Source organism: Periplaneta americana, chromosome 1 (genome assembly GCF_040183065.1).
Source record: "Periplaneta americana isolate PAMFEO1 chromosome 1, P.americana_PAMFEO1_priV1, whole genome shotgun sequence".
NCBI lineage: Eukaryota > Metazoa > Arthropoda > Insecta > Blattodea > Blattidae > Periplaneta > Periplaneta americana.
The window spans coordinates 27,689,520-27,716,479 of record NC_091117.1 but is presented as its reverse complement, the minus strand read 5'-3'; the positions used below and the strand labels follow the sequence as shown (position 1 = coordinate 27,716,479).

General features: G+C 34.8%; 1 protein-coding gene across 1 annotated transcript in view; it reads left to right on the top strand.

Moving 5' to 3' along the window:
- Positions 1–525: 525 nt before the first annotated feature.
- LOC138693215 (uncharacterized) overlaps positions 526–26,960 on the top strand; it is a 147,937-nt gene continuing 121,502 nt past the window's right edge. Inside the window, exon 1 of the mRNA XM_069817049.1 lies at positions 526–679. Within this exon, the coding sequence (XP_069673150.1) occupies positions 660–679 (20 nt within the window). The 5' untranslated portion in view covers positions 526–659. The remainder of the gene's footprint in view (positions 680–26,960) is intronic.

Below are 26,960 nucleotides of genomic sequence, written 5' to 3'. Positions count from 1 at the left end.
AGTATCATCGAACTCCATTCGTGGAAGGAGATTGCAAACGGTGTTTCGGTTTCTAAATCGTTGATCCAAAGGTATAGCCAGGTTAATATTAGAAATGTTAGTAAAAATAAAAATGATGTCCCTGTGCGTATGTACATAGAGAAAATTGTTTCGTCTATGGTAATTCAGCTGTTGACCAGACGGAACCAAGCGTGACCTAGTGTGTCACCACATTTTCGGTAATCGCGATCGGAGCTAATCGCGATTAGCGACTACAGACTGTCACCAGTATAACGCTCAGGTTACGCGCCGAAGTTACGAAGTAGGCCTGTCCAGATAGGAACGCAGTTCGGTTGCAAGTCTGGACGCGGCTTTACAGTACTTCAGCCAACTGCCTTGCCGACAGAATCGCACATCCAACCTTAAAATCTGATTGAGAATCTTACCTGACACAAAAACAGATTTCTCTTTACGACTTAAGCGTGGAGTAGGAGGAAGAAAGGGGTCAGGGGGTGGGGGGTTCCAGTTAAGGTAGGGAGGCTAATTGTGACGTCACGTGTGTATAAAACAGTCGCTCAACGCCCGGCGCCCTTCCAGTTCTAACCTTTACCTAGTCTTTAACAGCGTGTTCAGCTTCATTTGTAATAAGTTGTGAAATTTTATTATTAGGAACAACAACAATGCAGCTATACGTCATCACGTGAGTTTGAACTATTTATTATTTATTTATAGTTAATAGGCAATAGTAAAACAACATGACAACTTGCTGTGCTGTCAGTAAGTGCATGTGAAACGAAGAATGTGTAATCTACTTTTTTTTTGTCCACTATTGGGACGGAAAACAGTTACGAGATTTTGAGTCTGTGTCGATCTCTGTTCAACAGTAATTTACAAAGGTGTGTGAAACGGTTTAGGCATTTCTAATAATTGTAAAAGGCGCTTCTTAAGGTTGCTGTCGTCACAGAATTCCTGTGACTACGCGCAGACTGGTTTTGCAAAAGACTGCACTTCACTATTACTCAATCGAGTTCTGTAGGCACTGTGGCATCTCTCTAACCCAGACATTTGCGTATTCACTACTTTTACTTTCTTATCATGTTTTAGTACTGAGAAAATCGATTTCTACATTATATATCAATAGAATAAAACTTGTTTAGAACCCCAGCTATTCTAAGATTTTTTTTTGGTACGCGAACTCTTTGTTCCGCTATATATAAATGTATAATATTTTATTTTGGAGTATTGGACGGATTTTATTTTTATATAATATTTTCGAGTCAATTTATCTGGGAAGGACGCATACAAAATGTAATAATATTAGTTTATTTTGTAGTCATGCCAATATTTCACAAAGCACTGTTTACTTAAACGTTAATTTTTATACATCTTGATTACACAACTTTTAACACTAAAATTGAACACAGGAAAGTCTTACCATACATATTCCGAAGTTAATTTTTATTAATTTAAAGATTTGTAAACTTTCAGACTCCAGATAAAAATTAAAATTAAGAATAAAAATTATAGAAATTTAAGAAAAAACTAAACAATAATTATTTTTAATACAGTTCATAGTAATAACTAATATACAGATATTTTTTACGGGCAGTGACTAGATATGTCACTGAAGTCTCAAATGGATTTTAAACTATGATTATAGTCGCGACGCTGTTATTCCCGGCGTGAATCCTCCTCTTTGCTTACGTCTTAGGAAGTGAAGGCTCTATAAAGTCTAGGTAGGTAGTATCGTTCGCCATTTTTGTTCCTTCGTTGCCGAGCTACCATACGAGGAATATATTTGCCACACCGTTAAACATTTTCATGTCGTAGCTCCTATGATAATAAATCAAACGAATTGTAATTCAGCAAAAAATTGAGCGGCAAATAACGTCTTTGTGTGCTGTCTGCGAACGCCAACGAAAGAGCCAAAATGGCGAGCGATTATATTAAGTATTTATTGAGCCTTAAGAAATGAATAACGCCTTCCTCAGCGAATCACAAGACGCATGCGTTTAAATGTAGCCGACCTGCAACGCGATTGGCTGCCAGAAATTAGAGCGACGGGACTATAGTTTTACACACATTTTGTACGTTAACTGACCCATCTTGCAGTAGCAAGTCCACAGATCCTTAACGCATACCTGTTCTGTAAAACATTACTTCACGTATCACAACGTCCAGATGTTTGATGTTTTCGAAACATGTTACGGCGCATTTATTTTCCAGGTGACACGTTGTTATTATGGGCAAGTGTGGAGTGATGACCGGGTAAATGAGACTGTCCAGAGAAACCCAGCATTAGTGTAATCTTTCTTCTATTCTCGCCATAATTCAAATTCTAATTAGTGCATATGAGAAAGAAGTTAATAACGTATTTTAAACGGCGATAGGTGATTAATCAAATCCCTTTAATAACTGCATGAATCGTTTATGCTATTCGTGATTGCATACTTGGGATGTGAACTAATGATGTTTTGGAGTTGAAATACAATTTTGATATTTCTTTTCATTTCTGTCTTTATACTCCCCGCATTTAAATTTAATAAGTCACAGCCTTCTCGTTAATTATTTCATAATCGTTCCTTTCATTATATGAGACCTAGTCATGAGAAAACAATTCAATATGACGCCAATGAGTTCGAAATTATCATAAACAATATGTCATTACAGAGAACTAGATTCATTTGGAAATTAATAACACGGTTAAGCACTTCAGGATTATTAGACTATGTTAAATTAACTATTTATATCTTTATAGGCCTACTCCTCGAAATTATTAATCACTCCCATTTGTGTACGAATAATGAATCCATTATGATGTCACATTCATTTGTTTCTCCTTTACGTTTAGACACGGCTGGCTGGATTTGAAACTGTTTTGTTTTAAACATCATGATTTCAGCCATCCAAGACTTTCTGTAATTAATGACGTCACCGTATTAACAGAAAGTGTGACCAGATTTCTCGAATGTCAAACGCATAAACGGTTCACGTTAAAATAATATTCTTTTTTACAGATATATTCAGAAAGGTGATTGTTTAAAAGTAGAATTTTGAAAGAATTGACTATCCGTATGATTGTACTGTTTTGTAATAAAATAAATAACTAGATTCATAATATTTCTGTTTGCATCTATACTGACATCTATCAATCAATTCAAAAGGCTTCGTCCTGTCGCTTCAACTGCTTCTCTTTCCTCTGCTGTTTTTTTACGATTGCCGCATTTCATTCTACTAAGCATGTCTTCGATATATTTTCTTCTCGGTTCTCGTTTTTCTTTCTTGCCAAGCATCTCCCCTACAATATAATAACTAAAAACAATAGGTTTATTCCAGCACGGTTCAGAATCGATTCTGAACTGCTTGCTCATGCGCAATATCTCAAAGCGCGTTCCATCAAGGCTTGAATTGATTCTGAATCGATTCTGAACATCCGGTTTCCTGTTCCAACGTGCTTCGGAATGAGTGCAATTGGTTCTCGATTAAGACCAGGAACTGGGAATTTTGAACTGCTGACGCAAGCGCAGATGGCTTAATCTGAGGTTGAGGTTAAAATGCTTCAATACTAAGCAGGTTAAAATAAAAAAATTGTCGATCATGAGTGATTTGGAAGGTGATAGTGATGTAACTTATGACGAATTAACTTTGGAAGATGATTATAATTTTAATATGAGAAGAAACTGCGAAGGTCGTGAAAGAACAGTTCAAGAAATGTTCCAACAACGTAAAGTCCCGAACTAGTTCTGAGAGCGCATGCGTTGAAAAATGTTAGGTATTAGTTCGGAACGTGTTCTGAATTGCTTGTTGGAACAAATCTAATGTGTTATTTTATTGGTTGTTTTTCACAGGAATGTGGTTGTTCGACGTTGTTATCCACGATGTAGTTTAGTTTTTGAGGAGGAAGTTCAAATTTAATATAATTTAATATTAATTGTAATTATAATTGTAATTGTATTCTTAATATTGTAGTTGTAATCCCCTGGTAGAGGGGAAGAGAAGGCCTGATGGCCTTATCTCTACCAGGTTAAATAAATAAATAAATAAATAAATAAATAAATAAATAGAACCACTGCTTATTAAATTTTCTGTTGCATCCCTTCACTCCATACCCCAACTTTGAAATGTTGAATTTCAAATTGCATCTCTTACCTTCAGACATCATTTTAAAGGGAATGATAAATCCCATCCGTCTAAAAAATAATAAAAAAAAAAGAATAATAATAAAATCGGTCCATATGTTTCTGATATAGAGCCAAAAACATAACATTTAATAACAATAATAATAGGACTACAGCGGTGAAAAATGAATACAAGCCATTTATAATAAATAACAATAGAAACCGAAACAATAATTCACGGCCCACAGATAAATACCCAAAGATTCTACACACGAGATATGACCTAAAATATTAAAGCGTGTACAATGGACTTAAGGAATATAGAAAAAATCATAGTGTTTTTGATTAGGCTACCTAGAAAATCACTAAGCATGCATATTTTAGAAATATATCCTTAGAATAAAGAAACAAATTATTTTCTCAAAAGTTATTTTTTTAATTTTCAGCACCTATTGTTATACAAATTATTTTTTTATTAAAAAGTAATTAACATATAAAAAATCTGATATCCTAATTTCTTAACCATACTTTATAGAATATGCAGTAAAAATTTCATGTCCCTAGCATCAAAATTGTAAGAGGCTTTACACTTCGAACCTGACGAAATGTGCTGAAAAAAAGTGTGAGAAAACAGCTTGTAAAATCTGCATCGAATTGAAGTTCAAGGATGCAGACATTTACATATTACATAATTTTTATGCTTTCGAGCACCGCAGAGCATTGAAACTTGCTCAACATATAAATAAAACATTGCTGATTCATTTTTACAAGAAATCAAAATTGCGATTTTTGACTGAAAATGACCAAAATCACACCCGTCGTCCCCTTTAGCAGAAAAAAGCCTGACAATTCCATGACAATAGAAACTCCAGTTATACTAGGTAGATAACAGATTTGTTTCGTAGTAACACCACAGTCTAGTATAATATACAGTCACGAAGCTCAATATGTAGCAAATATCCATCAATAGATAGTTGCTAACTACTAGGATCGCTACTATCGCTTCATTACAGATAATGCGAAATAGTATCTGCACAGTCTATTGTTCCTGGTACCCTCATAAACTCAAGCTTCGTGATTATATATACTAGACTGTGGTAACACAGTAATAACACAGTATCTTAATAATAATAGTAATATCAACTAAACTGTAATTCATTAAATTATACGTTTCTGCTTTTATTTGAAAACGGATGGACGCATAGGGTTTAAACCCTTTAAAACTATGTGTCTGAAGATAGGGAGTACAATTTTAAATTCAAAAGTGGGATTGGGAAGAGGTGAAGAAGTGGAACAGAAAATTCAGTCTGGAGTGGTTTTGAAATCCCCTCTCGAAAAATAAATCGACTTGTTTTTACTTAAAATGTTAAATGTTATGTTTTATTTAACGACGCTCGCAACTGCCGAGGTTATAGCAGCGTCGCCAGTGTGCCGGAATTTTGTCCCGCAGGAGTATTTTACATGCTAGTAAATCTACAGACATTAGCACACTTAAATGCCATCGACCTGGCCCGGTATCGAACCCGCAACCTCGGCCATAGAAGGCTAGCACTATACCAACTGAGTCAACCAGGCCGACATTTTCCCTTCAAATCCTGTTCCTTGCACATCTGAAATTATTCAAGTTGGGAAGTTTTGAAGTGAACACACGATATAATGATTATCATAGTGGTGATGATGATTTATGACAACGCGATTATGATTCTGTTATAGATTATGTGATTTGAAAACTGTTTCATTAAAGTTTCAGCGCAACAGACAAAAAATATGGAAGCAAAATAATATTAAAAAAATTTCTTACGCATATTTTTACCGAAACTCATCTTTGTTAAAATACTTCTACGAAATTTCACGATTCATAGAAGTATTCGTTATCATACTCTATACAGGGTCATTCACGAGGATTTACCGCCAATTACGGAGTTTATTTCTGGAGACATTGTGAGCAAAAACTATCATATAAACATGTGTCCTATTATCAATATTTTCAGAATTACACTAATTTTAAGTTGTTAAAAAATACATTTTTTTCTCTGGTTTTAACAGTAAAAGAATGTTATCAATAGAGAATGAACTATCCATAAGTATAATTTCTTTAATTGACTAGTATTCTGAATCTAAAAATATGTTCTTAATTCCTTAGTTGCTTTATATAGTTTCTTCCCCCAATTTTTAACAAAAACTTACATTATTCTTACACACATATCACAACAATTGTTACAGATCACACGACTTCTAACAACTTAGCCCTAATTATTTACAGTTCAATTTTGCATCCTAATGTAGAGTCTTAAAGAGTTTACAAGACTGACGTGATTTGTAACAATTATTGTGACTATTTCGTTTATATCACGTCATTCCATTTTCAGCCAATGAAGTGTAATGAAATTTTGAATTCCAATAAATCACAGTCATACATAGCGATAATTTTTGCAGCTCTATTTATCATTGTCACTTTATCGCATGGTCGTTCTTTTGTTTAGTCAGTGTCGCCAACTGTTTCCACGTAAATCGATGAGCATGAATCTATTGTACTAAATAAAGTGCGAAATCCTACTTCCACATCTACATCTTCATCTTCTAATTCCATGTCCATTGTACCTAAAGAAAATGACACTCCTTCATAACAATTGTTAATTTAAATAACGTATTAATTAGGTTATTCGTAATTATACTATAAATATTTAAATTAAGTTATGATTTCAGCAGATAATGAAAACGTATTTCTGTTATAATAACAAGAGAAAACCGCAGTACATGTAATAATTATTATTTTTAAACCTGTATTTCGCTTTTGTCAATTGTCATTACTGAATAACATTCAATTTCTTTATTGCAGTAATCGTTTCATAACGTCTGAATATGTTAAATATTCATAAATATACAATTATTAACATTTTGTGACCGTATTAAAGATTTTATTAATTTGTGCAACAGAATAACATCTAATAGAATAAGTATATATAAATTTCAAACAATCAATGTCTTATGATTGAAATTTATATATGCTTATTCTATTATATTACTAGGCATATCTGAAAATATAAAACGAATTGTAAAAAAAAAAAAAAAAGAATAACATCTGTAATATTGACAATTAATATTTGAGGAGAAAAATTCGCTCCGGCGCCGGGGATCGAACCCCTCAGAGCTAGTAGTAACATATTTCTGTTAAGATCACTGTGCACTTTACTGCGGAATCCCGGCCAAACAGTCACTCAGCTGAGTGCGCCCCTTGTGTAATCGCAGTTGACTTGAACATAAAATGTCAACGTATATGCCTAACTTGGAATCAGGCGACAAAGGGAAACATTGGAGGAGGAGAGTTCGGTCCGGTGTTGCGGATTGAATTTGGCGTAGCTCAGTGGTCAGAGCGCTTGGTACGTAGAACCAAGGACCCGGGTTCGATCCCCGGCGTCGGAGCGAATTTTTCTCCTCAAATATTAATTTTGTGAACGAATTTTAGGGATATATTATTTACATTTTTATTTCATTCACAAAATAGTCCTAATAAATGTGTAAGAAAAAGGTAATTTTGTAGTTAAAAATTGAAAAAAAAAAATTCTATACGAAGCAACTATGGAATTTACAACACATTTTTTGCTTCAGAATACTACGCAATTAAAGAAATTATAGTTCTGAATAGTTCATTATATAATTGTAATATTCTTTTATGCTTAAAACTAAACAAAGAAGGTATTTTTAACAACTTCAAATTACTGTAACTACGAAAATATCGAGACTTACTTATACGACAAAATGTCTTCGGGAATATGCTTCGTAAGTGACGGTACCCTCTCGTGAATCACCCTGTATAGATGACGCTTACTACCTGGTAAGAACGGACGCTATGATGAATTCAGTCTAGCAGTTACATAATAATAACCAGGCCATCGCTCTGAATGTAAAATTGTGTTCCACATACCGACGACGTTAAATAACATCATGAAGATGTTACAGAAGAATATGTTACATCGAGATTTAAGCGTGGAACTCGTGAAATACGAAAGTCTGTTTGAATGGAATGTAAATTACGCATTATTTCTATTACATTTCCCTGGCTCTAGTGAAACGTGTAACTTTCCTGAGCGAATTTACATCCGGGTACAGCTGTTACTGTTCATATACAGCATTTAAGTCGGTAGAGCTGGTTCTGAATTTCTTGATACCTATAATTCTTTCGAAATAAATATGAAAAAACCTCTGTAACCCTCTTCCGGTTTATTAGCTTAAACGTGACACATCAGAACAGTAGTTCGATCCCCATTAGCCTACCAAATTCGTCATTAAATAATAACAGTTCGACCCACGAATAATATTATGTGTCTGGTGGAATTTTGAAGGTGTGATTCATTGGGACTTTGTTTCAAACGGACGTGTATTCAATGCGGATTCTTATTCTCAACAGCTAGAACGAGTTGATGTAGCTTTGAGAGAGATACCTGCATTAGTTAATCGGAATAGAATTCTTTTACGACAGGACAATGCAAGACCCCATACTGCTCGAACAATCACGGAAAAAAATCCAGGAATTGGAAGGAATCGAACTGCTACCACAGCCGCCATCTTTCGCCTCCAGACTACCATCTCTTTTGATACACGGCTCACTTCCTGCATGGAAAAAAAAGTTTCGAAAATGAAAGCCGTTGAAACGGGTATCACCGAATTCTTCGCATCAAAATTCCGAAACTCTCCTCGTCCCGGGATAACAAACCTACAGTCTGCCTGGGTAGCGTAGTCGGTATAGCACTGGCCTTCTATACTCGAAGTTGCGGGTTCGATCTCGGCCCAGGTCGATGGCATTTAAACGTGCTTAAATGCGACAGGCTCATGTCAGTAGATTTACTGGCATGTAAAAGAACTCCTGCGGGACAAAATTCCTGCACGCCGGCAACACTGATATAACCTCTGCAGTTGCGAGCGTCGTTAAATAAACCATAATTTTTTTAACAAACCTACATGAAAGGTGACTCAAGACCATAGAATCTAATGACCTTTACTTTGGAAATTAGATTAATTTATTGTCACAAGACACTGCAACTAAAATTCTGCTCCAAACAGATATGACTTATCAGAAGGGAAAGGAAGTTCATGCATTTGCATTTTGTTCTCTATCGTTGTGTGAATATGCTGAAAGATTATCTGCATGAATCACAAATTTCTGAATACAATGATATTACTTTTATTGTGCATAAAAGTGCATATTTTGCCTTTATTTATAAAAGCATCATATTTTAACATTTACGCAGGGAAACTGCGTATTATGTATGTTTATTTGTCTTTCCCCCATTTTTAAAAGTGTGTAACCTGGTAAACGCGACTAATTTATGTTTATGAATTTTGAACGTAACGATGTAGCCCTCATAGGGAGCCTCTCAAGTTAGCGATTGGTATTCCTTTACTACAGTCTTTAGCAGACTTCGATAGAACAATATCCAGTTTAACATCAGTTCCAGGAAATGTAGGAGATAAAGTGAACGAGAAAACAGCAAATATTCTTTCCAAAAATCCTGGCTATTATCAACTTAAAGAAATTCAAGATATTCTCGAAAGAAAACCACCCCAAAAACCAACAAAATTTTCTATAGAACAGCTCACAGCTTTTGTGCAAGACTCTCTTACTTCTTGTGACGCAGAACGAAGTTTTTCGCGCTACAAAGCTATGCTGAGAGACAACAGGCGAAGAATGACAACAGAAAACATACGTCACCGCTTAGTTGTGAACTGTAACAGCATAAATGGAGCATTCAGCAATGAGGCAAGCACTTCAAAATCCATAGACTAAACGTAAGTTACGTGTACCTTATTATTCTGTTAAAATAATATCAGACTGATAATGCATATTTTGTAACATATTTATCTATTTTTACAGCATACATATTCTTCACGTTTTTAGGGCATGAACTTCCTTTCCCTGCTTATCAGACAGTATCTGTATAAAGTACCCAAGTAAAGCAACATGCAGAGATACACATTTGTGTGTTTTAACGATTCATCATTATATCATCAATAGAGGATAAGAATCTTAATATAATTTAATTTCATTTTATTTTGTTTAGGAGTAGGTAATTCAATCTATACAGGGTGTTTAAAAAATACGGGGCATATTTTCAGGTATGTATTTCCCACATGTAGACAATCAAAATAGTTCATTACAACATGTGTCCGAAAATGCTTTATTTCCGAGTTATGGCCTTCACAACATTGAAATTCACCGGAACGTTTTTCTTTCCGCAGGTCGTTGCCGTCAAAGGAGACATTAAGGGGGCACTCTGACAGTTCATTCCGAGGCGAAGGTTACATTCAGTGTTGTGTAGGTACTTGGATCGAAGGTTTCCTGATCGATGGATAGGTAGAGGTGGCCCAATTGCTTGGCCTCCACGCTCACTTGATCTGAACCCTCTCGATTTCTACTTGTGGGGCCATTTAAAATCATTGGTGTATGCGTCTCCGGTGCCTGATTTGGAATCCCTTCGGAATCGAATTGTGGCATGTTCTGAGGACATACGCAATACTCCTGGAGTTTGGGATCGTGTTCGCAGGTCAATGAGACATCGATGTGAGGTCTGTATTCAAGCAGGAGGTGGACATTTTGAACATCTTCTGTAATGACAACGACCTGCGGAAAGAAAAACGTTCCGGTGAATTTCAATGTTGTGAAGGCCATAACTCGAAAATGAAGCATTTCCGGACACATGTTGTAATGAACTATTTTGATTGTCTACATGTGGGAAATACACACCTGAAATTATGCCCCGTATTTTTGAAACACCCTGTATATGTCTTCCAGTTCAAATGATTACTAAATTTCAAACCAAGAAATTCTGTGCCTATATATTCTTTGAAATCAATTCTTTTAATATAACATTGAAGAAAGCAGCACTATTAAATTCGGCTGCATGTTAACCCAGCTATACCGCTGTTAAATTCTGATGTGGTGTTTAAAATTAAACGTACTGAAATAAATGTTATTTACAGTACATTTATTAATGACAGGATTAGATGAAAGATAAATATTGAGAAATTCTTAATATATCCGTGCCGGGTTAAACCACAGACACCGTTATCCTGAATGTGGGTGTGGTGCTTTGTTTTCTTCGGCATTTCACGGCTAACCTGCTGACGACAGCTGCCACAACAGGCCACGCCCACTTTTCGCATATGTTTTTTACTGTAAAAACTATGTCATCACGCCAATTTATACATTTCAAAGCTACAATAATAGGCCTATAATGTGTGTAGGTAAACTTAACCTGCAAAATGTTAATTACCGGTACTTTAGAAGCTAATTAAATTATTTTAAGTGGACGCTTATGTGATTTTTAAAACTTACACAGTTTTCATCCAAAATTTATGAATTTTAAACTACATAAACATGTTTATAAGACTATCATCTGCTTAAAATTTAGTGTCATTATGAATAATAATTTTTAAATTATTATTTTTAAATATATTTTATATTAACATCACTAAAAAGGTTTCTTGCGACAAACTTTTTAAAAATTTTAGTTCATATTTGGCCAAAAGTTTTAAAAATAACAGTCATGGGAATAACATTTAATTCGCTTTTTGTGCTCAGTCTAAAAAGAGAGCCACAATAAATTTTTAAATTTCATGAATTTACCATGACAGAATATTTTAATCTAAGTGCAATATGAATAATATGAATATACCCCAAAGGAACTTAATACTGTATATTTCATATAAATGCTAATTAAATTTCATTTATCAATATTTAATTGACCTCTATGAGAAGTTTCAGACCAATGTAACACTAACTGTTGTGCAAGGAGCTTTTTTATTAAAGATTTTTTATTTTAATAGGTTATTTTACGACGCTTTATCAACATCTCAGGTTATTTAGCGTCAGAATGAGATGAAGGTGATAATGTCGGTGAAATGAGTCCGGGGTCCAGCACCGAAAGTTACCCAGCATTTGCTCATATTGGGTCAAGGGAAAACCCCGAAAAAACCTCAACAAAGTAACTTGCCCTGACCGGGAATCGAACCCGGGCCACCTGGTTTCGCGGCCAGACGCTCTAACCGTTACTCCACAGGTGTGGACTTTATTAAAGAAACTGCTTACAATTTTAAAGTCGAGGAAACAGAATTAAAAAGACATTTCTCTCAACTCACTCACGCAAAGTATGTTTAGCCACATTTGATTATAAGGGAAGGTACCATAGAACAGTGAAGATTTTTGATTAAACGGGGTTCGTCTGTATAGCCACAGGGAGGATTTTGTAATTTTTTGCAATTTATTTTTTCTCTATTACAATATATAAAAGTCATGTGACACAGTTTGAAGGGATGTCAAATACGAAATGAAACCATATTATGAAAGTGGAAGGTTCAAATGTCATTACGAACATAATAATAATAATAATAATAATAATAATAATAATAATAATAATAATAATAATAATAATAACAATATCCTTAAGTATAAAACGGATTTTTAAGAAGTTTTTTGTGAAATTATTACTAAAATAAAGGTTTGAAGAAAAAAAATCGACCATTGTAAGATGAGTCTTTTTATGCTAACGCATGAACAAATATTAAGAAGATATAGGCCTAATATGATATTCAATAATGTGCTATAACGGAAAAGCGTTTATTACATATAATAAGAAAATTCCACATTCTCATTTCATAACCACTGCACGTGGATTATGTCATTCAGAAGAATTCTGGGTTTCGCGGTTGTAACGGAAGTAACATGTAACATATTGTATTGTGCTTTAATGGGAGAATACCATGCAATTTCTGAAACATTTAATATCCATTGTCCGTGTCACGTTTCTATATTTTAACACACGCATTCAACAACTCATTAACGCAATAAAAATATTTTGTATCCTGTAGGATGGAAAGCTAAATATATTGCTTGTTATGAAAGAACTTTCTCATTCAAGAGACAATCGCAATGTTTCGAGAGGCCTGACTATATTTCAAGCAAATATTGGTCACATTGAACTAAATTATACCGATGACATCATTTTATTTTTACTTCAATTTTTATTGTACCTGAGTTTTTTAATGTACTTCACTCCCACCCCTTCTACTAGTAAACTTCCAACCGTTCACAGAGCCGAGGGCGCGTAAGCAGTACTGAGTTAGTGAGTATAGTACGTTCCAGAAATATGTTCGCGTTTTCCAGTGACGAATGAGCTTTCAATATTGAATCATATTTTCGCACAGGTACTGTCGTCCGTTTGCCTACGTCGCATCCCGGTTTCCCCCACCTGCTTCTGTTCGCTCCTCTGTAAAGTCTAGTAGCTGGGCTGTCTTAGCTCTTTCCTGAAAACATTATTTTCTGTTATGAATTGGACGTCTACGTAATATTATACAACTGTTTAAAATTACTTAAATAAAAGGGCCTCGTTAAGTAATTAACTGTCACGTGATTACCCCCCCCCCTTTCTACGACCCTGCGACAAAACCACTTGAACGGACAGTAGATAGCATTTCTGAGTAATTTTATCTTTTCGGATCGGGCAGAAGTGAAGATTGAATTTACAGTACGTAAGATATTCTTTTATAGAGTAGGTACAGAATTATTTCAACATGAGTTACTCGTACGAAGGACGAAAATGGTAATTGGAATTAGGTACAATAATCTATAGTGTGATAATATGCACAAAAGAACTGAAGCCTGTATCGAAATGAACGGCCACCATTTTAAAAAATGTGTTTAAATATGCATATTATGATTATTTTTCAATTTAACTTCATTCTCTATATTGTACGCTAATGTGCTGTAACAGTACAATATACATTGCATAATTAATACATCCAAATGGATAGCTCAATTCGTGAGTAAAAACACTTATTGTTAATACAGTACTGTATTTTGATTAAACAAAAACCTAATGAAAATTATCAAACTCAAAATTGCGACATTTCCTAGTTTACATAAATGGATGAACTACTTTTCTTCCCTCCTATACCTAGTAAAGTGATTTGTATTTTACGCCAGTATCATCGAACTCCAGTCGTGGAAGGGGTAGCAAACGGTGTTTCCTGTTTCAATCGTTAATAGAAAGGTATAGCCAGATTAATATTAAAAATGTCAGTAAAAATAAAATGATGTGCCTGTAATTTTGTGAATACCGATGTGTAAGAAGATGGACTTTGCAGTTACAAAATTATTTCAGAAGAAAATAAACACCGATCCGGTTTGTTGCGTAACGTTATGAATAAAATATACCTCTCATTTTACTTGTGATATCGAATAGGGGCGATATATTCAAACATTTAAGTTAAAGACGAAAAGTATTACTATAGCCATTAATAAGTTGTTAATTATTATGGTGGTGGTGGTGATGATGATGATGATGATGATGACGATGACGATAACGATGATAACGCAAATCTGAAATGAGCAAGCAATGTAGATTAATTGGTTATTTTACGACGCTTTATCACTACTGCTGTGGTTATCTAGCATCTGAATGAGATAAAGTTGATAATGTTACCGAAATAAATCCAGAGTTCAACGCTGAAACTTAGCCAGCATTTGCTCTTTCTTTTTTTTTAAGTTGGTTATTCACGACTCTATATCAATTACTAAATTATTTAGCGTCGATGGGATTGGTGATAGTAAGATAGTATTTGGCGAGATGAGGCCGAGGATTCGCCGTAGATTATCTGACATTAGTCTTACGGTTGGGGAAAACCTCGGAAAAACCCAACCAGGTAATCAGCCCAAGCGGGAATCGAACTCGCGCCAAACGCAACTCTGGTTCGTCAGGCAAGCACCTTAGACGACTGAGCTACGTCGGTGGCTAGCATTTGCTCTGAATGGAGTGAGGGAAAAGCTCGGAAAAACTTCAACCAGGTAACTTGTCCTAATCAGGATTTGAACCCGGGTCCGCTGGTTTCACAGTCAGGTATGCTAACCGTTATTCCACAACGGTGGACATTCTATATGGTATTATTCTTAACTTAAAGTTCAAGATTTGAAATTAAGCTACTTTAAGTTAAGGAAATTCGTCTGAGATCGCAACACACTACTATCCGTATAGTGGGTCGCAGATGTCTCGAAGGAAAGAAGTATGAAATGTACACTTGTTAGCTCTTATTGCTCGTAATAAAACAATATTTTTTCAGGCTCCATGTCGCAATTACAGCCACTAACTTAAAAGCGTTCACACGGTCACTGCGTTAGATTTGAAAGCAGGAAATACAGTGCACACACAGTGAGTGATGTTTTGTGTGCTATGACCTTCGTCAGTCACTAAGGCGGTTCAGATAGTCTACTTTACGTAGGCCTACTACGGCAAAGGTCTCAGTGAGATTTTTAATCATTGAACAGACCTTAATACTTAGCATGGGGGTAAGTGGAAACTACTGAGTGATAAATTTGTATTCACTCACTCACTCACTCACTCACTCACTCACTCACTCACTCACTCACTCACTCTTTCTGTGATCACTAGGGCTAGGATTCATATGTAGTAAAAGCTAATATTTTTAGTCGGTATAGTTCATAAACATGCAAGCCTTGCCTCCTCCCCCCCACTCCTTATACTTGCCATTCTTGTCATTCAGTACTGTCCTTTAATCCTTTTAACCACCACTTACAAAGCAACAGTGGGGGTTTAAAATCTGCATTGTCTAGTCATTGTGACTTTTCTTGCATTTCGAGTCTTGTCAACCAGGCTTAAAACCTTATTAACCGGCATCACATCGACTCAACTATACTCGGCGTCATTCTTAACTTTTACTATATATAAATCCTAGCTCTAGTGACCACTTCTATATACAAAGTCATGTTTTGCTGTTACTAACGATAAACGCAAAAAAATATTTACGGGCGAAGTAAGTACATGTCTCAGTTCATACTTATACAGAATGAACCGTAACTAATGTAAGTAATATCAGGGAGTTGTTCTTTGAGATATTTCAAACAAAAAATGCTTCTTCACAATTTTTTGCTTCCTTTTCGAGGTAAAAATTGTTTTGTATGAAACATCTCATAGCGTATTTTATGAAAGCCATTGATTGAATTCGCAATATCCTCAGTCAATTTAAGAGAGGAGTGTTCTATGGTAATAAATTATTGAAGTAATTTTAGTTTTGTCCTTTAAATGTGAAGAAATTTGATCCGAACAAATGTAACATTGAACAATTCCTTTGCAGAACGAAAAATTACATAACAAAATAGAGTAAACTGAGAATCAAATGAATTGGAATGAAGTATCACAAATCAACAATATAACTTATTTTAAATATACACTATGTAAAATATAGTATATTACTACTAATTATATATATTAATAGGCCTGCTAATTTAAATTACATATTCTAAGTATCTCCTATTTCTAATTTGAATTTATATATTATAATTTTTAAATTCAGATACCGGTACTTCAAAATCATGTCATAAATTTGTACTCCATAATTGAGGCTGTTTTCTTTTTCCAGCAATTGTAACGCATTTTACCATTTCAAATAAAATTACTTATTTCTACTTGAAAGTTTTTTGGAGGGAATTTAATAATGTATATTTCAAAATTTGTTCCAGTTGAATTTCATTTTCGACATCACAATGACTTCAAGTAGTCCCAACTATCCCAGCTTCAGTTCTAGTACGTACAAAACCTCCAACCAGACCGGAACAAGTAAAAGTAAACAAGCCCTAGCCTCTTCCCCATTTCCGCTATCAGCTAAACTGTATCTCCTCCATCGGGACCCGAACTTCGAAGTCTAGTGATAACGACATTATTTAAAATCTTCATTACGTGGCAGTTACGTTTTCTTAGATTTTGTGACTTATTATTTTTTTACCTACTGATGTCTTTTCTATTAGTTTCTAATTCCGAATTTGTATATGCATAGGTGCTTCTGGCATATATGTCGTTCCATAACGTCTGACAGGAGAAGTAAACATTATCGGCAGAGAAGGAGACTGCTATTCAACCAATGGCACGCTTGACTTGAAGTTGGGCGATATGAAATGTTGTACTCGCGTCCAACTTGAAGACAAGCATGGGAATAAGAACTCTATTATTGGTCGAATAGCAATTATACTTCTCTCCTCCTCTTCTGGCAATGTTTACTACTCCTGTCAGATATTATGGAACGAAGTATAGATGTTTTCTCATTACTTTCCTTCAATTTTGATTAGACTATTTAGTTCACGGCTTATATGCTTATTTCTTCGCCATATCTTACATAAAAACTACCGGTACGAAAATAATAATGATAATGGTTACTTACTTACTGGCTTTTAAGGAACCCGGAGGTTCATAGCCGCCCTCACATAAGCCCGCCATAGGTCCCTATCCTGAGCAAGATTAGTCCAGTCTCTATCATCATATCCCACCTCCCTCAAATCCATTTTAATATTATTCTCCCATCTACGTCTCGGCCTCCTCAAAGGTCTTTTTCCCTCCGGCCTCCCAACTAACACTCTATATGCATTTCTGGATTCGCCCATACGTGCTACATGCCCTTCTCATCTCATTCGTCTGGATTTAATGTTCCTAATTATGTCTGGTGAAGAATACAATGCGTGTAGTTCTGTGTTTTGTAACTTTCTCCATTCTCCTGTAACTTCATCCCTCTTAGCCCCACATATTTTCCTAAGGACCTTACTCTCAAACACTCTTAACCTATGTTCCTCTCTCAAAGTGAGAGTCCAAATTTCACAACCATAAAGAACAACCGGTAATATAATTGTTTTATAAATTCTAACTTTCAGATTTTTTGACAGCAGACTGAATGATAAAAGCTTCTCAATCGAATAATAACAGGCATTTCCCATATTTATTCTGTGTTTAATTTCCTCCCGAGTATCATTTATATTTGTTATTGTTGCTCCCAGGTATTTGAATTTTTCCACCTCTTCAAAGCATAAATTTCCAATTTTTATATTTCCATTTCGTACAATATTCTCGTCATGAGACATAATCACATACTTTGTCTTTTCGGGATTTACTTCCAAACCTCTCTCTTTACTGGCTTCAAGTAAAATTCCCGTGTTTTCCCTAATCGTTTGTGGATTTTCTCCTAACATATTCACGTCATCCGCATAGACAAGCAGCTGATGTAACCCGTTCAATTCCAAACCATCTCTGTTATCCTGGACTTTCCTAATGGCATACTCTAGAGCAAAGTTAAAAAGTAAAGGTGATAGTGCATCTCTTTGCTTTAGCCCGCAGTGAATTGGAAACGCATCTGACAGAAACTAACCTATACGTACTATGCTGTACGTTTCACTGAGACATATTTTAATTAATCGAACTAGTTTCTTGGGAATACCAAATTCAATAAGAATATATAAAACATAATGATAATGGTATTGATAATACATATAAAATAATAATAATAATAATAATAATAATAATAATAATAATAATAATAATAATAATAATAACAATAATAATAACAATAATACAAAGCCGATAACTTAGATTAAAAGAAGCTTATCAACGGAAGTTACCAGATATTTTATTCCTTCGTTTTCCAAATCAAATGTTCAATTTTATTCCGTTACCAATACCAAACAGATGTAACAGCTGTCCGCTTTCTGGCGTGTAACTACAGACTTGCACATGTCGTTATCCTCACTGACACCACTTTCCTCAGCCCTGTAATAAAAGTAACAGTATTTGGTCGCTTTCTGTTAGGAAGTATGTCAAAGTCGTAATTGCCAGCAAGGCAGAGAATAATCAAGATCAGTGGCTGGAAGAAAAACGCTGTCATTGATCTCCAAGGTGTTCCGGAGTGTTAATGATCAAGTCTGCTTCCTACATCGCAGACACCTGCTGGAGCCGCATCTGCTGCCTCACGCATTCCGAGCGGATGTGCAGCCGAATAAAGAAAGGTTTTTTGTCTTATAAATGTAGAGAATGAATGAAAATTAAATTAGAAGTTGTAGGGAATACACGTTTCAAGTAACAGCAATGAACAGCAAAAAATAGTTGTAGTGATTCATTCAACAACGCTTTCAACTCCACAAGTTATTCAGCGTCGAAATTAAACGCGGGCGAGAAATAGGTGACGAATTTTGCATGGAGCCTATGTCACTGACATTTCTTCTTCATCTTCTTCACCTATTTAGAAGTCACCTATCTTACCGACTTACAAGTCTATGTGGTGTAGAGAAAGAAGGATATTTTTCGCGAATCGACACTAGTAGGCACGGCCACACGCAACAAGATATATAGTAGCCAAAACAAAATAGTGGTGATGATGATGATGATGATGATCATAATAATAATAATAATAATAATAATAATAATAATAATAATAATAATAATAATAATAATAATTTTACTTGAAGCAAGTAAAGCGATCGGTTTGGAAGTAAATCCCGAAAAGACAAAGTATATGATTATGTCTCGTGACCAGAATATTGTACGAAATGGAAATATAAAAATTGGAGATTTATCCCTCGAAGAGGTGGAAAAATTCAAATATCTTGGAGCAACAGTAACAAATATAAATGACACTCGGGAGGAAATTAAACGCAGAATAAATATGGGAAATGCGTGTTATTATTCGGTTGAGAAGCTCTTATCATCCAGTCTGCTGTCCAAAAATCTGAAAGTTAGAATTTATAAAACAATTATATTACCGGTTCTTCTGCATGGTTGTGAAACTTGGACTCTCACTCTGAGAGAGGAACAGAGATTAAAGGTGTTTGAGAATAAGGTTCTTAGGAAAATATTTGGGGCTAAGCGGGATGAAGTTACAGGAGAATAGAGAAAGTTATACAACACAGAACTGCACGCATTGTATTCTTCACCTGACATAATTAGGAACTTAAAATCCAGACGTTTGGGATGGGCAGGGCATGTAGCACGTATAGGCGAATCCAGAAATGCATATAGAGTGTTAGTTGGGAGACCGGAGGGAAAAAGACCTTTAGGGAGGCCGAGATGTAGATGGGAGGATAATATTAAAATTGATTTGAGGGAGGTGGGGTATGATGATAAAGACTGGATTAATCTTGCACAGGATAGGGACCGATGGCGGGCTTATGTGAGGGCGGCAATGAACCTTCGGGTTCCTTAAAAGTAAGTAAGTAAGTAATAATAATAATAATAATAATAATAATAATAATAATAATAATAACTAATCCTGGAAGACATATGGTAGTGAACACATTTTCTTCGAATATTTAAATACTCTATACTAATATTAAATGCATTTCATCATTGCTCTATGCTATCTTCTTTGAATAGCCATTCTGTTTTAAAATGTATGTCAAATAATTAATTGAATTACGTAACAGGAAGATAAACTTACTTCGGCCATATACTTAAAAAAGTGGAGACATTTTGAAGGATAATACAAATTTTTAGTGTAGTTTGGGCGAAGGGGTTGGAAATTTTAAACTTTTAGCCGAGGAGGAATAATGATGCGGGTTGCAACCAGTAAACACCACGTGACGAGACAGACACAGTCTAATTCCTTTTACACAAAACATAAGGAGGAAATATGAGCGTGCCGTGACTAAAGATGTAATAGCGAACGTTATGATCATTATGTAACAGCATAATGGTTACCAAAGACCACGGCTCACCTATTATCTTCATCATTCTTTTTTATTATTTTCTCTACATTTATTCATTTATTACTTTTCTTTCTTCATTTATTTCTTCTGACCTCTTTCGCTGTAAATTATTTCGCTCTTAACGTCTTCCTTTTTCTCTCTGTCGCTGTTATTTTTTATTTTATTTCTATATTTATTCTCTTTTTCCCTGTTATCTCTTTCGCTCTTAACGTTTTTCATTTTTATCTTTTTCGCTTTTTTGCCTTATATTCTTTATGTTTCCTTTCTTTCGCTCTTATCCATTTTTCTTTTTTTCCTCTGTTGTTACTTATTTTGTTCTTAACTTTTTCATTTTTTCTCTCTTTCGCTGTTATTGTCTTTGTCGAATATCATCTTTCTTTTTTCTCTTCGTTATTATTTCTTCCGCTCTTATCTTTTTTTTCGCCCTTAGCTGTTTTATTTTTTTATCTCACATCGTTTTCTTTTCCTCTTAACTTCGTTATTTTCTCTCCTTTGCTGTTAATTTTTTAGTCTTAACTTTTTTCTTTCTCTTTTTCGCGATTATTTCTTTCGCACTTAACTTTTAATTTTTTCTCTCTCTTTTGTACTTAATTCATTCTTTTTTTTCTTTTTCGATGTTATTTCATTAGCTCTTATCTACTTTTCTCTTTTTATTCTTATATTGTTTTTAACTATTTCATTTCTTTTTTCTTTTGTTCGCTATTTTTTCTGCTCTTAGCTACTTTTTCTCTTTTTGTTGTTATTTCATTTCGCTCCTAACTTATTTTTGTTTTTTTCTTCTCTCTCTGACTATCTTTTTTCGCTCGTAACTTATTCTTACATATTTTTATCTCTTCCGCTCTTATTTATTTTGTTCTTAACTTATTCATTCTTTCTTTCTTTTGCTGTTATTTATACCGCTCTCAACATCTTCCCTTCTTTTTCATCTCTCTTTTACTGTTATTTCTTTAGCTCTTAACTTTTTCTCTTTTCTCTCTTTTGTTGTGATATTTTTCGTCCTTACTTCCCTCTATCTTCTTTGTCTCTTTCGCTAACTTCTCCTTTCACGTTTACAATAGTTTATTAATTTAATAGCATTTAATTTTAATTCCTGAATTCATACTTTCTTTCAACCTTAATTTATTTCTCGCCTTCTTTCATCCAATATTAATTTTTTGTTTCTTTTCTTAACTTTTTTCTTTATTCCCGAAATGTATTTCTTTATTCATTTGTTTTCTTAGTTTCTATCATTTTTACTTTATTTTTTAATTTTATTCGTCCTCTCACATTGAATTTTAGTTTATTCTTTCTTTAGACTATTATGCATTTTCTTATTTTTTCTTTCTGTCTTTCATTTATTCAATCTTTTTTTTTCTTTCTTTAAACTTTTTCGCTCTTCCATTTCCTTTTTATGTTTCTTTTATTCCTACTTTATTTCTTGAACTTTTTATGTACTTTCATATAGGCCTATCATCATCATCATCATCATCATCATCATCATCATCATCATCATCATCATCATCATCATCATCATCATCACCATCACCATCTTCTTCTACTTCCCCTACTTCCCCTCCTTGGCAACTTCTCTCTCACTTTATTTGTTATTTTTTATCGCTTTCACCTCATTTTATTGGTCCTAGCATATTTTTACAACTTGTTTTAATTTTATTGTACAATATGCATTTCCATACAAGAATATTGGAAGTATTAATACTACATAATTTTATAAGAATTTATTTTCTTGCCTTGTACATTTATTTTTAACACACAGCGTATTCCGAATCTCACTGGTCCGGTGGGATCAATGACGTCACGTTGCAACGAAAATAAGGAACAAAACTGCTGGAAGAATCGATGCTGTCATGGCGACCGTGTAAGTGGTTATCTGTGCTACGCTAGCAAAATTTTGCGAAATTTTCGCACTGCCATCTCGTTCAAAGAAAAGAGATCATAAACAACTTATTTCTTGAACCGGTAGTAGTACTGGTCCGTTGACATGTTCGCTCATAAGCCATTAACATATTGTTTTTACGTTGTGCTCATTACAAATAATGCAGCAGAACTAAAGCAGAACACACCGCCATGACACAACAGTGCACGATGTCATTTGTCTGCTAATTCCCGCCCTATACAAGAACCAATCAGACTCACTGATGGCGGCTGATGGAGACTGCCACCACCTCTGCAAGTTGATGGCACCGGTGCGACACCGGTGGAGCATCAATGACGTCATCGGTGGAATTCGGAACTCCGTGATGCCAAAGGATTGCTCACCGGTGAGATTCGGAATACGCTCACATTCTTCTTACTATGGCGTTTTTACCGTTACTAAGGTTTGTCACTTTTTTTTTTGTCTTAAAACCAATATTGAGATGTTACAACTAGATTGATGTATTAAGAGACTTCCGTTACAAGGAGTCGGCAAAACGCCAAAGCTCCATCTAAGACTTAGCCGTGAACTATACTGACATCGGACGAACATCAAGCTCGAGGTAGAATTAAACATACGACCGTAGTCACCACGAAGTGTAAAAGCTGCACCTAACTGCTGCATACATCTTATCTACGCATCTTTGCCTCCATGAGAATTATTATAGACAAATTACAAACTTTTTATAAAATATCAATGAAGTGAATGTATGAATGTTCTTGGCGAAGCAATCCTGCTGACCTCGTATTGTAAGGCGCGGAAGGTCAAAGGCTAAATCACCGGTGGGATCGAGGATTATGTCTGCCTGGGTCATCGCTGAAATTACGATAGGCAAGAGAGAAACATTGTGTTGCAACTTCTGAGCGCTTTCAGTGCCTTTTTACTGACTTCAGCCCATTCAGTAAATGACTGAATTGAGTGATTTTTCACTACAGTTTTGGCACGTAAACAGAATCCTGGATCTACATTTACTGTACTTAGTAAAAATCACTTACTTCTTAAGTCGTGGAATTACGATTAATTGGTAATAATTTTTATTTAAAAGAAACTATTATTCCAATGGCTAAGATCAAAAGGCTAAGTCACGTCGAGTTCAAAGGCCGATGACGTCAAGAGAAATTGTTGTTGAACATACTCGGTGTTTGGGGCAATATTCCCATGTCTCCCGTAGAAATTTAATTTATTTCTCCATTAACATATATTATGACAGTAGTGCTGATACATCAGATACAAAGCCGATGTGGGAAAGAAACCATATAATATGAGATATTATGCTTTTATAATTTTGTGTTCAAAAACAGGCTTTTGGATATTCCACCGTGTGTTGAAACTTAACAGTTCCAACGTTCCGAAACAGCATTACATATTCCATTTTGAGGGCAAATTAGTACAACCTGAAGGGTTGAATCCAGTTCGGAGTGGACAAGTATAACAGGCCAAACAGAATAAGTGACTCCTCAGGTCGTAATAAGTTTCCTTGAAAAGAGAATGTCAATGTAGTTCCGAAAATTTGGAGAGCTAAGTTCTAGCACAAAAGTCTGTTTCTGAGACCTTACAGGTTGTTTCTGAAGAGAAACGATGTAGTAAATGATGGCTCTTAAACTTTGGTCGTTGTCCGTGAAACTGTAACTTAGCTGTGTCTAGATTTGCGACCTTGTGGAATACCGGTCCGGTAGTTCTGGTAGAATACGAAAATACTGTATTATACGGTAGAAGTGGTCGTAGAATTGGTAGTATTGGTCAGAAAAGAAATCTGAAAGCATGTATAGGGTTACAGAATCATATAATAACCAACAAAATGCCTTTGTAAGCTACCCAGATAAGCCTGTAATCTCACTATGAGTGTTATAAATAGTGTGAATGGTAATTTGGGCGTGTGTGTAAGACATCAAATAGATATTTAGCTAGAAGTTCTAAACGTGTGGAAAGATTTTGTGTTACTTTTAATATTAAATTAATTCTCAGCATTTTAACCAACTACTGGGTAGCTATCTCAACTTAATTATAATTCTTTACATATTGCATATAGACTGAATTGAATTAAATCAGCTCATAAATTAAGTTATTACTTTATGTTATAGGTTTATCTCAATTTAAATAAACATGTACTAGTCGTTAAAACTTAACTGAAGAATATTGTTGGAGAATCTTTTAAGTGTATTGTAAATATTCATAATTTAAATATGTATGTAACTATTGTATTGATTAAGGCTGGCTGAGTGGAAGAGAAGACCTTATGGCCTTAACTATGCCAGCGAAAATAAAACATTCTATTCTATTCTAAGAAATCACCGATCTTTTTATATCAATAATAATTAGTGAACCTTTATTAGAAATAGATTTTTATGGACTACAATGTTTCTGGAATTCATAAAAATGCAGGTTATCTGACTGTATTTAAGAGTTTCTATAGTAAAATACATATTACAGCTTAAATTGTATGAACGAATCTTCAATTTTATTTAATCAGAAATCGGAGATTAACAGTCAAGATTTAAAATGCTAAAAATTATGCTTTGGGTAGTGGATTTGAGGGAGGTGGATATGATGATAGAGACTGGATTAATCTTGCACAGGATAGGGGCTGATGGCGGACTTATATGAGGACGGCAATGAACCTCCGGGTTCCTTCAAAGTCATTTATAAGTAAGTAGTTACAAAAGTGTTCGATTATGTAATTTTCATTTTTAGACTGCGTTTTATTTCATTTTCAATTCAGCTATGTAATATTTCGATTTAATGTTCAAATTAACTTTATTACAATTTTGAATTTATGATCCAATTGATTTACTTACATTTTGAAAATAATAACTTAAGTGTTGTGCTGTCACTATTACGATAATGATACGCAATATTTTCATTTGTCTTCCTGCTTGTTGATAGTTTTCTATTGTACGGTTCCCATACTTCAAACTTAAGATGCATTCTAAAAACCTTTACTTAACCACTTAGTAAAGTGCTACCGCCTAAAGAAACCCTTTACATTCGTGATCTGCAATGTACATTCACTTAGCTTCTATATTTTTACGAGTGGAAGTATTAAATAGTGTCTTTAATGACAAATTTACATGTTCAGGGCGAGAATCGAACCCAGAATTTCATTATTTGTAGTCATGAATGGTGACTACTAGACCACGAAGCCGTATGTGATAGAATATGATTATTATATCGTCATTTTAATAGAATTGATAAATATCATCGCCTGTTGCTTATGCAACTAGTAGAACCTTGGTGTATCTAAGGTTGCGTTGTATTCCACGAATGTTAATAAGAAAACGACCGTATTATACACAGCCATTTCGCATTTTATGGTGTTTAATACTTTCAACGAGGTTTACTTTAAGCTTATTTAACTTATATTACATGGGTACAAAATAAAGTCACAGTATGATGCCTACCCATCATATTGTCTTAACAATACAGAACAATATAGGGTACTAAACGGGATTAAAATCCATGACTAAACTTTTGCAATGTTAACGCTAATCACTCTGACACCAAATAATGAAGTCTATACGAGAAACAACGCTGTCAAATTTTAAGTTTAACAATTTCTCGAGGTAACGTATGTGACGATTTATTTTTTTCTCACAGAAGGATGAATACATGTATTGTCATAAAATTAATTGGCTTCAGTCTGCTAAGATGTACAAGCTGTAAAAAAATCACGAGGAATTTTCGGCATCTAACACTGTAATATATGAGCTGCGACAAAGAATCCCAAGTATCTTTTAACTGACTAACTATTATCTAATAAACTACTGCCTTTCACTAACTAAAACATTTCAAATATGCGCTTAGGTTGAAGAAAAGCTTGAGGTAGGGAATAAGTCTGAAATTCCAACCGCCTTTGTAACGGCATCGTATTCAGATTGAGTTATAAGCGCTGAGAACAGAGAGAGAGAGAGAGGGAGAGAGAGGGAAAGACGTAAAGAGGCGGATAGACATGGAGAGAAAGAGAGAGACAGGTAGAAGGGCGGCTGCTGGGGATCTTTTCAATCGAGGTCAAATCGAAAGTAGATAAAAAATAATATACATATAAAAAGAACAAGCAAGCACTCTCTCACGGCAGCAAGACCTCGAGGCGGATCTTGTGCTTGCTGGGACAACTGCTGTACAGCTCCGGGTTGTGCCAACTCCAGTCACTCCGCGTAGTGAGCGAGTGACAAGTGCAGGCGGTTAGAGCTCAAGAACGCCTTCGAAGAGCGCAAAAAATTAAGTATGGTCAACTGTTACACGCACAAAATTTAAATTAAGTAAGATTTAAGTCTCTCATGATGACAAAGTATTGAGGAATTCTGTGGCTCAAAGGCAAAAATAAATGTGATGTCATTTCTTGTGCAGTTCTTCAGGTGCGAGCACTTAAAGTTCAAACAACTGTATAAAATTATAAGAATTATAATTTATAATAACGGATTAGAGA